General features: G+C 38.5%; 2 protein-coding genes across 13 annotated transcripts in view; one reads left to right on the forward strand and one right to left on the reverse strand.

Annotated features, from left to right (window-relative positions):
• The window catches only part of IPPK (inositol-pentakisphosphate 2-kinase), a 45,910-nt gene that overhangs the window by 21,511 nt on the left and 9,188 nt on the right, over nucleotides 1-15,211 (forward strand). For 5 of the 7 annotated variants that reach the window (XM_064454212.1, XM_064454213.1, XM_064454215.1 and 2 more), the window contains 9 exons: nucleotides 1,471-1,592; nucleotides 2,025-2,114; nucleotides 2,753-2,811; nucleotides 3,195-3,267; nucleotides 4,274-4,553; nucleotides 5,660-5,810; nucleotides 7,290-7,392; nucleotides 7,880-7,959; nucleotides 8,958-12,318. In XM_064454212.1, the coding sequence (XP_064310282.1) occupies nucleotides 1,471-1,592; nucleotides 2,025-2,114; nucleotides 2,753-2,811; nucleotides 3,195-3,267; nucleotides 4,274-4,553; nucleotides 5,660-5,810; nucleotides 7,290-7,392; nucleotides 7,880-7,959; nucleotides 8,958-9,183 (1,184 nt within the window). In that variant the 3' untranslated portion in view covers nucleotides 9,184-12,318. Of the gene's footprint in view, nucleotides 1-1,061; nucleotides 1,125-1,470; nucleotides 1,593-2,024; nucleotides 2,115-2,752; nucleotides 2,812-3,194; nucleotides 3,268-4,273; nucleotides 4,554-5,659; nucleotides 5,811-7,289; nucleotides 7,393-7,879; nucleotides 7,960-8,957; nucleotides 12,319-15,211 lie in introns of those variants that run through there. The other 2 variants (XM_064454218.1, XM_064454214.1) reach the window with 2 other exon arrangements.
• CENPP (centromere protein P) overlaps nucleotides 108-15,211 on the reverse strand; it is a 169,264-nt gene continuing 154,160 nt past the window's right edge. For 2 of the 6 annotated variants that reach the window (XM_064454226.1, XM_064454223.1), the window contains exons 7-9: nucleotides 13,842-13,921; nucleotides 12,755-12,846; nucleotides 12,071-12,463 (exon numbers count right to left, since the gene is read on the reverse strand). In XM_064454226.1, coding sequence (XP_064310296.1) covers nucleotides 12,342-12,463; nucleotides 12,755-12,846; nucleotides 13,842-13,921 — 294 coding nt within the window. In that variant the 3' untranslated portion in view covers nucleotides 12,071-12,341. Of the gene's footprint in view, nucleotides 2,327-3,155; nucleotides 3,191-3,992; nucleotides 5,955-12,070; nucleotides 12,464-12,754; nucleotides 12,847-13,841; nucleotides 13,922-15,211 lie in introns of those variants that run through there. The other 4 variants (XR_010373353.1, XR_010373354.1, XM_064454225.1 and 1 more) reach the window with 4 other exon arrangements.

Below are 15,211 nucleotides of genomic sequence, written 5' to 3' on the forward strand. Positions count from 1 at the left end.
GACCTGTCCTCACCTTTTTGAGAAACAGTTCCACAGTGCCAGAAACCAGCAAGGAAAGTAAATAGTGTTTAATAAAAGTTACAAAATCTATGATACTCTGGTAGGAGTGAATGATAGAATTCAGTTTTATTTCTTAAATTTTGTGCGTCCACAGCTCCTGCGGTTTTCTTTAGAGGAAGAAATGTGGATGTGAGCAGCTGTCCAACTGGTATTTCTTGCTTTACGGCAGCAAATCTCGCTGTTTGTTCTTAACAGGAATTTTTTTTTAAACCTTGAGGAAAGAATTTCCTTTAATATTATCTTTCACATAAACCGGTGTGGAATTCCTCTAATACTTCTGATTTCTGGGTCTGTCTGATTTGACAAGTGGCTCTCAGATGAACATGGATGTACTTTTGCTTGAGTTTAGAAAAAAAAAAACAAACCCCAGTGTTTTGTTGGAGAAAGATTTCTTCTTGCTTGTCCTAGTGAAGTACAGCATGTAATTGCAGGCTGATGCCTAATGAGGGTCCTGTTTCTTAGATTTTGTTTTTCTATTGTAATATTTTTTAGAATGGGCATTTTTCTTACCAACAGAAACTATAACAGAACATACGTATTCCATATGTCTGTTCAGTAACACAGATATCTGAAAATCTAGGAGTATGTGCTTATTAAATTTGAACTAAAATCTTGCAGACCTTTGTTCCAAAGGATGCATGTGGAGGGAGATTATTTAAAGGTTTTATCTATATAATGCCTCTTAATCTTAGTCTGAAACCATTGTGCTACTTTGTTTCTTCTCAGGATCATTAATCCGGACTATATTAAAAAATGCCATTTTTAAAAGGGTGGTCTTAGCAGAGAAAATTCTTGTTTGAAGTTGAGAGCTTGTGAGGAGGGGGAAGTTAACTTTTGTTCCTTCTATGTTCCTTTTCACCTTGTAATTATGTTGATGTAAGCGCCGGAATGGCTAAGAAGAGACTGCATACAGATAAGGAGTTGAGTGAAGCCACTTGCAGGTTCTGCTTAGATTTACACTTTCTCCTGAACTTCTGAACATTTTATGATATTTCTGCCAGTTTTCACAGGTTCCTCTTGACTAGACTGAGGGATGGTAGTTCCTGCAGTTCTAGTAAGCAAAGGTGAGATGGCACCTTTGAATACAGTAGTCTCTTTACCTCTTGTTGGCCAACTGAGTGCACTCTGTTGCTGTTTCAGGCCTCTCACTGATACTGGAAACCAGCTGTTAAAAGCAGCTCTTGAGGCACTCTATGTGCTTATGATAGTTTTGAGGAAACTGAAAACAGGTGTTGGTAATGGGGAAGGCAAATTTATGCAAGTGTATGATTGGGTAAAGCCTGCTAAACTGTGTCCTGTCTACCTAAGTTTGTTCTGATCCCCCACACCTGGTGCAGAGGACAACTACAGGGTAAAATAAACACCCACACACCTAACTTTCTTGTTTGTGTTTTTGTTTGTTTTCTCCAGAGTCTCGCTGTGATAAAGATATGGACACTCTTAGTGGTTATGCAATGTGCCTTCCTAATCTTACCAGGCTGCAGACCTATCGTTTTGTGGAACACCGGCCAATCCTCTGCATAGAAATTAAGGTATTGAAAGGGAGAAGAACCTTCTGAGGGGTTTGTTTTGCGTTTTTAAGCACATACTGATCAGAGCAGTTTTAAAGGAGTGTGGCAGTGGCATAAGGCATAAGGCAGAGCTCACAGCTTTCACTGTGACCCACAGGATGAAATATCCCCCTCCCCCTTCCAATTCCTGATCTTTCAAAACTTGAGAAATTCCCAGATATTACTAGACTACTTTTGTAGGCTGCAATAGTTTTGTGTGTCCTTAAGTGAGGACTCTAAACTAATTGGGAAAATAATATACAGTGACATATATTAAGCTTTTAAGTGTTGGATCTTGACTGGTTTGTTTGTTTTTAGTTTCCTTAAACAGAAGAGATTTGCATATCATGTGCCTTTATATTTATATAAAGAAATACATTTATATTTGTAATCTTTTTTGTTTCTTTGTTTTAGCCAAAATGTGGCTTCATTCCTTTTTCCAGCCATGTTTCACAGGAGATAAAGCACAAGGTGTGTCGTTACTGTATGCACCAGCATCTAAAGGTAATGTGTTGTTTGGGTTTTTTTTTTTTAAGTAGTTGTCCTGCTTTCCTTTCACTGCAGTTTGCTTTGCTATTCTAGCCTTGCTTTCCTGTTGAAACTCGCATGTTGTTGCTTAAATCTCTGGTATGACTAAAGATAGTAGGTGGGGATACATGCCTGAGTTGCTGGGTGTGGATCTGTTCAGTGAGAGATGGAACAAGTTCTGTGGGAAGCTGGAAGCAAAGAAATACAAGATTAGTTTTTGAGGACTATTAATGCTGCTGATTGAGTAAACTCCAGTGTCAAATTCCCTACTGCTCACCAAGTGCATGGTGGCATTCCGTAACTTACAACAGCATGTAACACACATGGAATTCATCTGACTGATGCTCATTATGTGTCTGAAATGATATAACTGTGTCTTACTGCAATTTAATGTGAACTTTCTCCATGCCTTCCATTTGTGAATGCAATCTAAGTGACTTGAGCTAAATATGATGAAGACCACCCCTACTAGTCATGAATTGTACATTCAAAGGGTTTTAAATGTCATAGCACTTCTGAAGACAGGATGTTAGTGCCACGCGCCCGACTCTTAAAATAACTGAGAGTAGTTACTCCAGAACGTGGTTAACAGCAGTGGTGTGGGTTTTCAACAGGTAGCGAACGGAAAATGGAAACGACCAAGTAAATATTGCCCATTGGATCTCTTCTCAGGGTAAGGAACCGTACAGATTTCTTTCCCAGATTATTTTGACTTTTGCTGTGATATTAAGGATGATCAATGCCCGCTTGTCTGATTTTTACAGCGGATATTTCTGGTGCTGTAAACCTTTTTACACCTATTTCGGGAGTCAGAGTTGCTTACTAATATGCCAGTGCCTTTTGCTACATACCAGTACACCTAAGAGCTGCTTGCTTTACTCAGATTTAAACTTCTAATTGTGAATAGTCACTTTGTGACTTCAGCATGCATAACAGGCTTAATGGGTGTGTTCACTTCAAGTGCCTTGTTCTGATTATGCAGAGTCCTCCAGGCATGGGTGTCAACACCTTAAAAGCTGTGATAAAACATTCTTGGATTTATTTTTTCCCCCCTAGAAATAAACAGAGAATGCACTTTGCTTTGAAGAGCTTATTACAGGAGGCACAGAACAACCTGAAAATATTTAAGGTAAACAATCAAATCTCTCTGCTTTTTTTTTTTTGTGGCTTTTAAACAATTTAACTTCAGCATCTGAACAGTCAAGATCCTACTTCAACCCGACCTAGCGAACACTGTCACTATTGGACCCTACCAAAAGAAGAAAAAGGGAAAATTCTTAGTTAGATTTCAAGGTAGGACAGGTAAGTAATAATTTCCCAGAACTACTTAGTCTGAAAGGATCACCAAGGAGTAATTAATAGAAAGACTTTTAAAGATGACCAAAGTTTTAAAATGTTATGTGCTTCTTCCTTCCAAACTAAACCATTCTCTGATTCAGGAGGAAGATGATAGACAACTTTGCATGTTGCTGAAAATATTTTTTTAATTATCATTACAATACTCGTGTCAGCCAACTGCACAGCCTGCCTCATGGAAGAAGTAGAAAGTTACCTTTTTTTAATGGAATATAGTTCAAATATAAAGCAGTAACTGATGGATTCTGCAGATTTTCAGATTAATTTTAGGAAATCAGATTCTTTACAACTTATTTCCAGTATTAAAGCAACTGTTTGAATTACTTAAACTTGTAGGAACTGTCCTGTTTTTTTTCTATTAGTACAGGTAACAATCACACCTTTTCTGTCCCTTTTTATAGCCTTCTGTTTTCCAATCTGGCTTTTAAAAGAAGGTCGTTTCATGTAGTGCTTTTTCATCACTGACATTATTCAGAAAGAAGCGATAGGAAAATGTGCTAAGTATCAGTTCACTTTTATTATTCTGATTGCTTTTAGTTGGTGAAGTTTGGGAAAATAGCACTTGACTTAAATCAGCTTTTTGGTCCTCACTCAAAGGTTGTCACTTGTGGTACCCAGTTAAACTTGAGGGCAAATTTGCAGGAGATTGGGAACGTGTGTATTTGTATGCAGGCTCTTATACAATTTTATGTGCCATGTGTCTTTAAATCTGATGCTTCGATTAAATACAAATAACTGGATTTTATGACATGCCTAAATCTTTTTTTTCTCATTTGTAGAACGGGGAACTAATTTATGGCTGTAAAGATGACCAGGACTGTGTCTCTGACTGGAACGAACTTGCTCGTCACTTAAAACCTTTCTTTTTTCCATCCAATGGGCTGGTCAGTGGACCACACTGTACAAGGACAATTGTTAAAGAACTAATCCACGTTATAACTATGACGCTACTAAGTAGTACTGATGCCTGCAGGGCAGGTGATATGAAGACAGTTCCCATTTCACAAGGAAGAAGCTACTGTGAAGCAAGTGCTTTTAATAAGGAGCTACTAAGAAATGGTAAGAAAGAATTTCTTGAGTGCTGTCAACAATCAACTGTTATCACGTAATGATTCACATCTTTGCCTCTCATTTGCAGTTTAAGGCTGATGTGAGAATGGAAACAGTGGAGGCTTAGTGACATTTTAAAAATAGGTTCTGAGCTGCAGAATTGCTAGATAATTGTTTTTAATATGACCTTGTAGTGAGCACTTTTAGCATTACCTACTGACAGGGATAAAAATAAATTTAGAAGGTGGTGGAGGAAAAATGGAAAAAAAATACCAGTTTGAGCTCATAACTGTCATGAGTATTTCAAATGAGGGGGGAGTTTTTATGTTGTATGTGATGAAGTTGGCTGCTTTGGTTGGTTTGTTATGTGACGCCTGTTTCTTGCCTTTTCCTACTCCTGTCAGCCCTCCCCAGCTAGGGTGTAGCTCATTCTGTTTTATTCTGCTACTCCACTCCTGGTAAAGAGAAAGGTATGAATACTGGAGGGAAAAGAAATGGGAAGTGAGAGTTGGAAAACTTTATGTTAATCCCTCAGTGTGGAAGCTCTAATTATTCAAGATGCTGCTAGTTATCCTAGTGACACAAACAGCATGGTGCTTACTCTGCTTTTGAGGAGAATCTTTCCAATTGCTGTTTGCTTCTGCTCTGTTATATGGAGAAAGCGATCTGACAGAAATGATAGCAAATACAAATCTGTTTATACTATATTAAAGCGACAGGATATTTGAAATGCAAAACATTTCTCCCAGCAGTCATGCTCTTGAAAGTGAATTTGTGGTGGCTTCAAACTCATGAAAAATTTCTCTTGTAGACTCAAACAAGTAGATTGCAAGGGAAGTGTGTGGGTTTGGGGTGTTTTTTGAGTAATTTGTAGAGTTGCATACCAGGTGTTTTATTCTGCAGCCAAATATGTGGTGTTTAAATGTGCAGGTAAGTACGTGCACCTAGAACATTAGTGTTTGGGAACTGAAGTTGTTTTGGTTCGGTTTTTAATTCGCCCTGTGATTGGTCTAAGGAGTATTTGCATTTGCTTTGTAAACAAGCACATGTAATGGCAAAATGAAGCAAAAGACAACACTCATGTCTGCCTTATTTGAAAATACATTTTCTTCCAGGTAAACATAAATTGGAAAGCTCTGGCTTACCAAGGGGTTGTCTCCTTTATAAAACCCTTCAGGCTCAGATGCTGGACATGCTGGATATTGAAGGACTCTACCCTTTGTACAGCAGAGTTGAACAGTACTTAGAGGAATTTCCTGAAGAGAGGTAAGACTTGAGGGCTTTTCTTTTCAGTGCTGATTAAGTTGGTGTGCAGATAGGAGGGGCTCTATGCAGACACAACCATTTGTTCTCTCTTGTTATGTTGTAAACAGCCTTCCTTCATGGAATTGCATATTCTGAATTTCTAACCTGAAATGCCAGATAACATAGAAGATGAGTTTTTTAAAAAGTTTTGTTGTCAGTCACTTTGACCTGAATTTTTATGTAATGAGTATGGGAAGTTCACAACAGGATAAGAGAGAAAATGCCCTTTTCCTTAGTAGTGGAGGTTGTATATTTGAGGAGAGATAACAGTAAAATAGATGGTTGGTTTTTCCAGCCTTTAGTACCTGCAGAGCTAGGACTAAGTCTGCAGTATTAATGATGTTTTTACAGTCATTCTCTGATCTGTTGGCCTACCTACAACCTGCCCTTTAAAAGCTTGGATTTGGTATTCAGCAGCAGTCCAGCCTGTGCCTGCAGGATCTTACAGAAGGCATGAGCGGGTAACGGCCCAGTATCTGCTGTTGCCCAGCCTGCCCGTTGCATGATGCGAATGGCTCCAAAAGCCAGATTCTAACCTGCATCACAAGTGATCAAATCGTACTTAAGGCACAAGAATCTTTATCTTATGGTATATCTTGCCTTGTGAAGAAATACTGGGCATTGCAAGCTGCTACATTTGTTCTCAAATAAAGCTTATTAGTTGTAATAATAATCACCATTAAAAAACCTGGACGGTTTTTTATGCTGGACGGTTCAGCATTCTCAGGCTGTAATTTGCCTGTAATTCTGATGTTGCTCGCACGAGGGCACGCTGGCCTTACTTGTAAGACATTGCTGCTTGTGCTCCTTCAGCTCCCTCTGACTCCTGTTGAAGGGTTATCTTATGGGCAGCAGGTTGGCCTTAAGTTCTGCTTAAATCACTTGCAGTGTGCCTTACTTGGATATTTATGCATTAAACAAATTAAAAATACATTCTTTCACCTGTGCGTGGTGTTTGTGTGCTGCAAACCCCACTTCTATGGGTTCAGCTTTTCATCAGGAGTTCAGGTATTTAACATGGGGAGGAAGGAGGGCAAATAAACCATCCCCTTGTTAGCAGATATTGTGAAGCTGGGGGCACAGTGGGCCCCTGGCAGCTAAAGGTACATCCTCAATGTTTTCAGCAAGGCTTCTGGGAGCTCCTGCAAACTGTAACAAATTTTGAAACCTACACATTTTTGCAAAATATACTGTTCTTGTAGTGCTACGCAGGTGGCAGTGGATTAAGAACGATTCGTCTTTTTAAAAAAACAGCATATCTCAAGTGATATGAGAATGAGAGGGACTGGTCATGGTCTTAGACTCTGAATATTAACCTGTTGCCATGTTTATTGGTGATGGTGGTTTTTTTCTGAGTATCTGGGCTGCTGAAGAAAGATCTCACTGAAAATCAGTAAATAATCCTGGTTATCTGTAAATCTTCTTTTAAAATTTATTTAGAAGTACATTACAGATAGATGGACCTTACAATGAAGCATTTTATGAGAAGCTGCTAGATCTTTCAATGGAAGATGATGGGACAGTAGCGTTTGCATTAACAAAGGTACTTTTCTTGTGCATGTTGTTGAAGCTTATTTAGTCTATCAGTTTTGATGAACACCTGTCTAAGGGAAATGGATGGATAGTGCATTAGCAGCACTGCTGGCTTGTCAGATGTCTGTATGGTTAAAGGTCTTAATTGTGCCAGGGTCTAGCTTGATAGCAGAAGCAGTTAAAACCAAACATGTTTAGCACTAGTTCTGGAGAGAAAAATAAAGCTGGTTATTTTCTAGACCGAGGAAGCATTTGCATGAACTGGTGCTGTTTTGGCGTTCAAGAAAGTATCTGCAGGAAATAAGCATGATTCTTATACAGGGTGCTGTAAAAGCACTTGCTTCTGCTAACAGTTGGTTATAGAGAGAATTTCTAGCTCTTAAAATATGAATGTACTAATACACCATGTGTACTAATGTCTTTTATAAAGAACAGTGTGCTTTTACTAAGGCAAATAAACTGCAATAGAAAATTCATGTTATTTTTGTGTCATATAGGTGCAGCAGTACAGAATAGCAATGACTGCTAAGGACTGCTCTATCATGATTGCCCTTTCACCCTGTCTACAAGATGAATGGTAAGAGAGACCTGCTTTTGAACAACTCATTTAGAAATTGCAGATGGGTTTGCAGAGTTCAGTCAGTTCAAGTAACTTCAAAAAAGTGGGAGTTTTTTGGGGGGTGCCCAAATACTTGGCTGCGAGCATATAAATAAGGTAGAGCTCTGATTGAATATATTTAGGACAGAGGTCTGTTTCTGAAGGTTTAAGTTGATGAAAAGTGTTAAGTTGTTATTTATTCCCTTCTTGAAATTTAAATTGACCGTTCATAGTAGATATACATGATTTTAACTGGGTACAATTTTTCTGCCTTGGTGTCGTCAAAGGAGAGATTTTTTCAAAACGAGTTGCCTTTAACTGCCTCATTAAAAAACGGAAGTCTTTATTCAGCACATCAGTAAAAACAAGGCAATAATCAAGAGGTGACATCTTTCACTGTAAGGCAGGAGACTTTGCAACAATATTGTAGTCTGTCTGATGTGGGGGAGTTTGCTTTACCAAAGCCTTGTTATTTTGGTTTTCTGCATTTGCCCTGCTGTTCTTGAATGAAATATTCATGAGGGAGATGACTTATGAAATGGTTGACATTTATTAAGTCCTCCATTCTTCAGAATGCTCAGACTGTAGTTCTGATACTAAATTTGTCTTACCTTGAACCTAAGGAGGAGTTGTAATGATTCCTTCTGCTTCTGGTTAATAAGGCTATTGCTTTGTGTGCATATTGCCTAGAACCAGGTGAGGCTTACTAAATACAAAGACACAATAATTGAGAGTAAGGTTTTGACTTAAGCTGTGTGGAAACTGAAAGGAAAGCGACTGGAAGCAAGTTCACTTTAAGACTAGTTAAGCTGGAGCTATAGTTTCCTAAATGCTACATTAGCTGAAGTTTACTTTCTTTGGCTCTCAGGAAAGGCCTAAGATAGACCTTAGGGTCACTTTTGCAAGGAGACTCAGGATACACAAATGAAAAAGTCCCCTTCAGTGACTCAAAGGTGCAAAACGGCTTTGTTTTCCAGCTCTGAGCAGAGACCCATGGTACTAACGTCCAAATCAAGATTCACCTTTTCTGTTTCTGTCCTGGACCTCGATCTAAAACCATATGAAAGCATTCCTCATCAGTACAAACTTGATGGCAAGATAGTGAACTATTATTTGAAGAATGTACAGGCCAAAGATGACCCAGTTATGTCCAATCTCTTAAAGGAGAATGAAGACTGCACATTAGTTCTCCATAAAGTGTAACAGTTTCCTTAAGGTTATTTTTATTCAAACACACTAGAAAGTGAAAGATTAATGGAATACAATTATGGTGATTTTTTTCTATCGTGTTCAGTGGATTTTTCAGCTGTGAATGTTTTTGCTTTAAGAACTGATTTCTAATTGGTATGCCTTTTCAAAGACATGGAATAGCACTAAAACATGCATTTACTATATAACCTTAATGAATGTATTTAATATGACAGAACAGATAATGTGCCATACCTTGGGACTAGAGGACAGATCAAATTAATACTAGAATTCAACTTCCTTAGAATTGAAAGAGCACAGAATTAAAGGTTTTGAAGTATTGCACTAATGTAGAAAGCTGAATTAACAAGAGATTTGCCTTGGAGCTTGTGCTTTGAGTCTCACTCATACCTGCTAGGAAGAGGGAATGCTCTGATAAAACCTAATATAAAACTTTAGCATTAAGTTCATTGAAAATACAACTGAAGTGGCTACTCACGTGTTACTGATCTATGGAACTACCATGTTAGTGCAGAACACTTAAGTACTAATGCATGAGATTAAGAACACCAGACTGCCTCCAGAGGTTCTGTGATCACCTTGTACCTACCTAAAGCATCTGAAACTAAGTGAAAGGGTTAAAGGTAAGCATCTTTTGAATTTTATGCAATAGCTGGGCTTAGCTCATCTGACATACTGGTCTTTTTTATTTTCTATTCGTTGTATGCTGCTATTGAAGGTGAAACCACAGCTCACTCTTACCTAATTTAAATTGAGCTATAAGAATAATATATTCTGAATTTTACAGATTATTTCAGGTCTTTCAGATTGTGTCAAACATTGGCATTATTTCACAGATACCCCATGTACTGCATAGCGGGACCAGCTGCTTTCAGGCTTGTTCTTTTTAAGTGACACAGAAAAAAGGTGGTGGTATCTGATTTTCTGAAGCAGCAGGGTCACTTGTTCATGACGACTACTGGAGCTGAGCTTGGATCACACTTGAGCAATTTAACAATGGCTTTACTGTGTAAACATTGGTGTGTGCAGCTGAAGTCTTGTGAGATGTTGCAGTAAAAGCCATCCTCGGGGAAGATCCTGAGCTGGAGACTGAGGATATATTCAAAACTGAGGGTAGTACACAGACTTTTCCCATACACTTGGGGATTACGCCCCCTGAAATGTGCAAAGAGATGCTATTCAGGCTCCAGTGAACTGCTGTTACCTGGACATGATGTGTGCTTACCGGTAATGTTTTTCAAAATAGTGTAGGTTAACATTTAAAAAAATATATTTATGTTGGGATCTCAGTGTAATGTTTGAATTGTTCCATTTTACCTGAAATTCAAAAACCGAAGCCAGGAAACCCTGTATATTGGTACAACTCAAGGAAGAAACATGAACTACAGATTACCACCCCTCCCACAGCAGTGAGGCTTTGCTGTGGCCAGCAACCCCTGTTAGCAGTGTCTTGTATCCTGCTCCCAGGTGACAGTGTGCCTGTCTGGGACAGGCTCGTGGGCTGCTCTCACTGAAATGTGATACTACAACAGTGCAATAAGCTGGTAGCTGACAGTGGTAATAACTCCTTCTTTCCAAAGAAAACCTGAGGGGGAGGGAGTTGTTTCTAAATCCAGAAATCCTTCATTAGGCAAGAGGAAGAAGGAAGGACTATCCACAGCTGGAAATTTTTCAGGTCTTTACGCTGTAACTTCACACACATTTCATGTGCAACTAATGCATGTGCTTGATCAGTTTCATTTTTATGCACGAGGGAGGTAAAGACAAAATAAACTAAAGGTTACACAAAAATAGCTCAAGCAGTAACATGTCAGTGGATAAAGTAGCAATGGATTTTGCCTGTCTCCTGGATTCCAAACTTTAAATTAGTCTGCCTTATATCTAACAAGATATTTTATTATAGAGTTGCTGTTCATCAAAACTTAGTCTGTGACATTGCTCAGCTGTATGCTCTGACAGAAACACATCTGGCCTGTCAGTTTTTCCTGACCTACGAGAACAGTGGGAGACTAATTCAGTGATCAAATAGTGGATTATTCAAATTATGATATTATAAACACACTGTTGCTTTAGTTCTTGTTTCTCCACCTATTTCACCATTGCTATAAAATACTTTGTGATAAACAGAGCAGGCAGTTGTACTGCTTTTGTATAGTTAGAGCAGCTGTGGACTCGAAAAGAGGGCCTCTTAATATTACTCAAGAATCCACAGTTCTTATTTTTGGCTCCCTGATTCCAGGAACAACTGTTGCTCCCTGCCTAAGAAGGACATGACTTACAGTTGTACAGGTTTGCTTTGGAAAAATGTTGGGTTGCGAGAGCTAGTCCGGAGCAGGAACTCTCTTGAAAAATGCTGGGAGTTCACGAATGATCTGATGATACATCTGACAGAAGTGAAGGAAGATTACATCTGTCTAATCTGTTTTGTTTCTTCAGGGATGAATGTATGAAATGTGATGCTTTTGTAATGTGTTACCTACTAGAATTTCCCCCTAGAAGTAGGAAATCAAACCCAAGTACTGCAGTGAGCAGTAGTTAACTCGCCCAACTCTCTTTGCAGAAGTGTAGTGGTCCTTTCTTGTTGTCTCTACTCAACACATACATTGTGGAAAAAAGTTACTTCATACAGTTATACCTTTTTTTTTAAGCATAGCATGTCTTTGAAATCTCACATTGTCTACTTCCACCCTAATTTAAGGAGAAAGCTATTTAACTCCTTGTTCCAGGAGTCTCTTACTGTTCTCTTGTCATTTTATAATCACTGTACTTTTACAGAGCTGTGAAATGAAATGGATTTTTATGGATTGGACAGTGCATGATCTTTTAACACTTTCCAGGTATCTAGAAAATGTTAAGATGATAAACCACTCTGGTACATTAATGATTCAGAAAGATAAATTTATAATTAAATCACTCTGTACATGTAACTATTTTATTTGGCATTTTTGTATTTAAAAGGCTGTATTTATTTTCATGTCATGACAATTTATATATAACGTGCCATAATTGTACAGATAGCATGTTTTATGAGTATGGTTTCTAAATGGAAAATAACTTAATGTTTATATTCAATAAAATTATAGACTGTGTAACACAATATCTTAATTAAAACTACTTTTGAAATTGCTACCTGTTGTAAGAAATGCTGGTATTCAATTTTCCAAGGCAACTACTTTGATCAGATTCTCTATAGCTGTCTCAATGCCAAACAGAAGCAGCATGCTCCGGAAGCGGGTGGGTGCATTTTCAATAGTTGCCATCTTCTGCTCCAAGACTGCAAGAAAAAACATAACAGTGAACATTACTTGCAAACAGCTGCACTGTTACTGAGGGTGGGTGTGAGGAATTGATTGCATTTTTGGATAAAACAGGTTATCTGCTGCCTAGAAGAGGAAGATACTTGTTTTGTAAGCCGTTTTAAGTTATACAGGAGGTGAAGCTTAGCTGTGTGCCTGGCTGGGCTGCCAGATGGATTTCCACTTTATCTAAAGAGGTGCTGGCCCAAAAAGGGGACAGGTGTTCTACTTGAAAGCTCAGAAACAGTCTCTGAAGTAAATGATGTTACCTTGCTCCGGAACTTTAGTTAGAAGGTCCAGAACAGGCAGAGTTCTTCCTTCTTCATCTATGTGTATCTTCCAAACTATCAGTAATTCAAACCTGTATCATGTGCACAGAAAAGTTAGTGAAGTGTGAACTAGCATCTGTCTTTAAGGTTTCTTCAAAGCAGAAAGGCCAGGATTCAGGAGGATTATACTCATTATGCTCTTAAACAAAATTCACCTCAGGTAACGCAACTTAGCCAGCTCTGTACATATAGTTTGAACCAAGGAAAACTGGTAATCCATTGACAAGGAAAGGTTACTACTTTGTTTCCAGGTGCATTTGAGTTTTTACCCTCAAGCATTTTTCCCCTGGTTCTTGTCTTTGTCTCTTATGAAGGGTAAGTCTCTGTGGAACAGTGGTAAGAAGCAAGATATGAATGAAGATGGAGTTGCATTTCCTTCCCTGCAGTCAAGTATGTGCTGTGACAGGCTGCCACCCTGGCCTTTGGCTGTGAGAGGGGATCAGCTCCTTTGCTCAGGCCCAGGGGTGGAAAATACTGCCTTGTCTTACAGAGGATGGTTGCCAGTTGCCCACCCCATTGCAGTAAGAGGGATGTTGGTCTCAGCATCTTTTCTGCCCCTTGCTCTGGTCATGTAATGCAGAAAAAAACCCAAGATGGAACAAATCCAGTTGAACCTGACATGTTTTCTGATGCCTGAGAGGGAGGACTCATCCCACATTCATAAACTTTGTTGAATTTAGACTTTCATTGTAGCATGAGCTTCCAAAACTGAGATAGTAATAGATTTTTTTTTTCTCTTAAAATGCAAAAGAAAAGCCTGCCAGAGCTCTGTAGTTTTTTCTACCTAGCTTTTTAAAAGAGTGGGTATGCACAGTACCCACAAGGCCTTTAGATATATTTTGTTTGGTGTGTGTGTCCCCAGATTATAGCCCTGAAATATAACATGCATCATCTAATGTCTGTGTTCAGAGGCATTCTAAACCAAAGAGTGACTTAATGTTCAAGCAGGCGGATTATGTATAGATTGTCAATACACATTTCACAATCCTTTATCTGCATAAATCAGAAAATTTATTTCTTGGCTTACCCAGGAAGTTTGAGGTTCCTTAGAATTATATAATCTCCCAGCAGTCCCTCCGGAAGTGTCACAACATCAGGGTATTTGCTCTGTGAATAAACAGGTTCAAAAGGGTATAAATTAGGTCAGAAAAAATCAGAGTAGACATGGTGGTTTCTAGCCAGTGTGTTCAACTGCAGTGTGTTTGAATATGCTGTCACTTTTAGCTTGTATTTTTCATAGTTAAGAGTAACAAACCAATTGTTTAAAATTTTGAGGTGCTTTTTAAGTTTTGATGCTTTGGGGTGTTTTTTTGTTTTGTATCAGTCATGTGCTAGCAAGAGATAATTACAGTTGGTCACCTCAGAGGAAAAAAGCTAGTTGTACAGGTGCATGATAAACAGGCCTTAGATGTCCTTATGCAAGATGCAGGAAGCCTTGAGAACATGTTTTTTAAACTAAGTTATGTTAGTGTGATTTAACAGCACATTATAATGCATCACAGTTTCACACACACAAAAACCCCACCTCACTAATATGTTGTTTTGCTACTTCTGAGAAGGTGGGTCACCAAGTTCCATACAGTGCTTTGAAAGCATAAAGTAATAAAGGCAATGAGATGCTGAAATAACCACCATTATAAAAATATAATGGGACAATGGAAACATGATAAAATATATGAAACTACTGACTACTATTACAATTCCATGGTACTGGGAAGTAGAGATATTTTTCACGTACTACAATGTGCTAAGCTTGATCATCGTTCCATTACTTTGAGTGCATCTAATGATCAAGAGTTTTCAACATGTGTACCTTGAATTACCTAAGATGTGTAGCTTTTGCTATAACTATTTTAAAAGCACATAAAAGAAAAGCAGACTAGTAGCTACATAATGGAGCCTTTAGAAGTTATGCAGTATGTAAGATGGCAGGTTACTCAGCATACAAGCTGATCCATAAGCATCAAAACACTGAGGAAAGACCACAACTGCTGTATCCTGTGGGGCTGTGCTATTGCAAAAGAAAACAGAATCCAGACGCAGCCTGTTATCGTGACAACTTCAACACTGTTACTTGCTTGTACTGTCTTACGTACTGGAAACATAGCTGTGTTCCAAAAATTGCCGTTTATAAAGTGTGAAAAGACCATCAGCCTAAATCATTCTACAGTGCTCACAAGGCAAGTGGTACATCTTATGGAAAAGGAGCAAGAGAGCTTGTCTTTGAAAAGCACTGGAGAAACTGAGTTAGGTTTTATAGGATTATGCCTCATCTGGCAGACTGAAATTGCTACCAGATGTGACCTTGCTCTGGTTTAGGAATTTATGACAAACTGAAGGGGGAGTTGTGCAGAATGCCAAATGACATAAAACACATGGAATTTGCCAGTTTTAATT

This window comes from Phalacrocorax carbo, chromosome 6, assembly GCF_963921805.1.
Source record: "Phalacrocorax carbo chromosome 6, bPhaCar2.1, whole genome shotgun sequence".
NCBI lineage: Eukaryota > Metazoa > Chordata > Aves > Suliformes > Phalacrocoracidae > Phalacrocorax > Phalacrocorax carbo.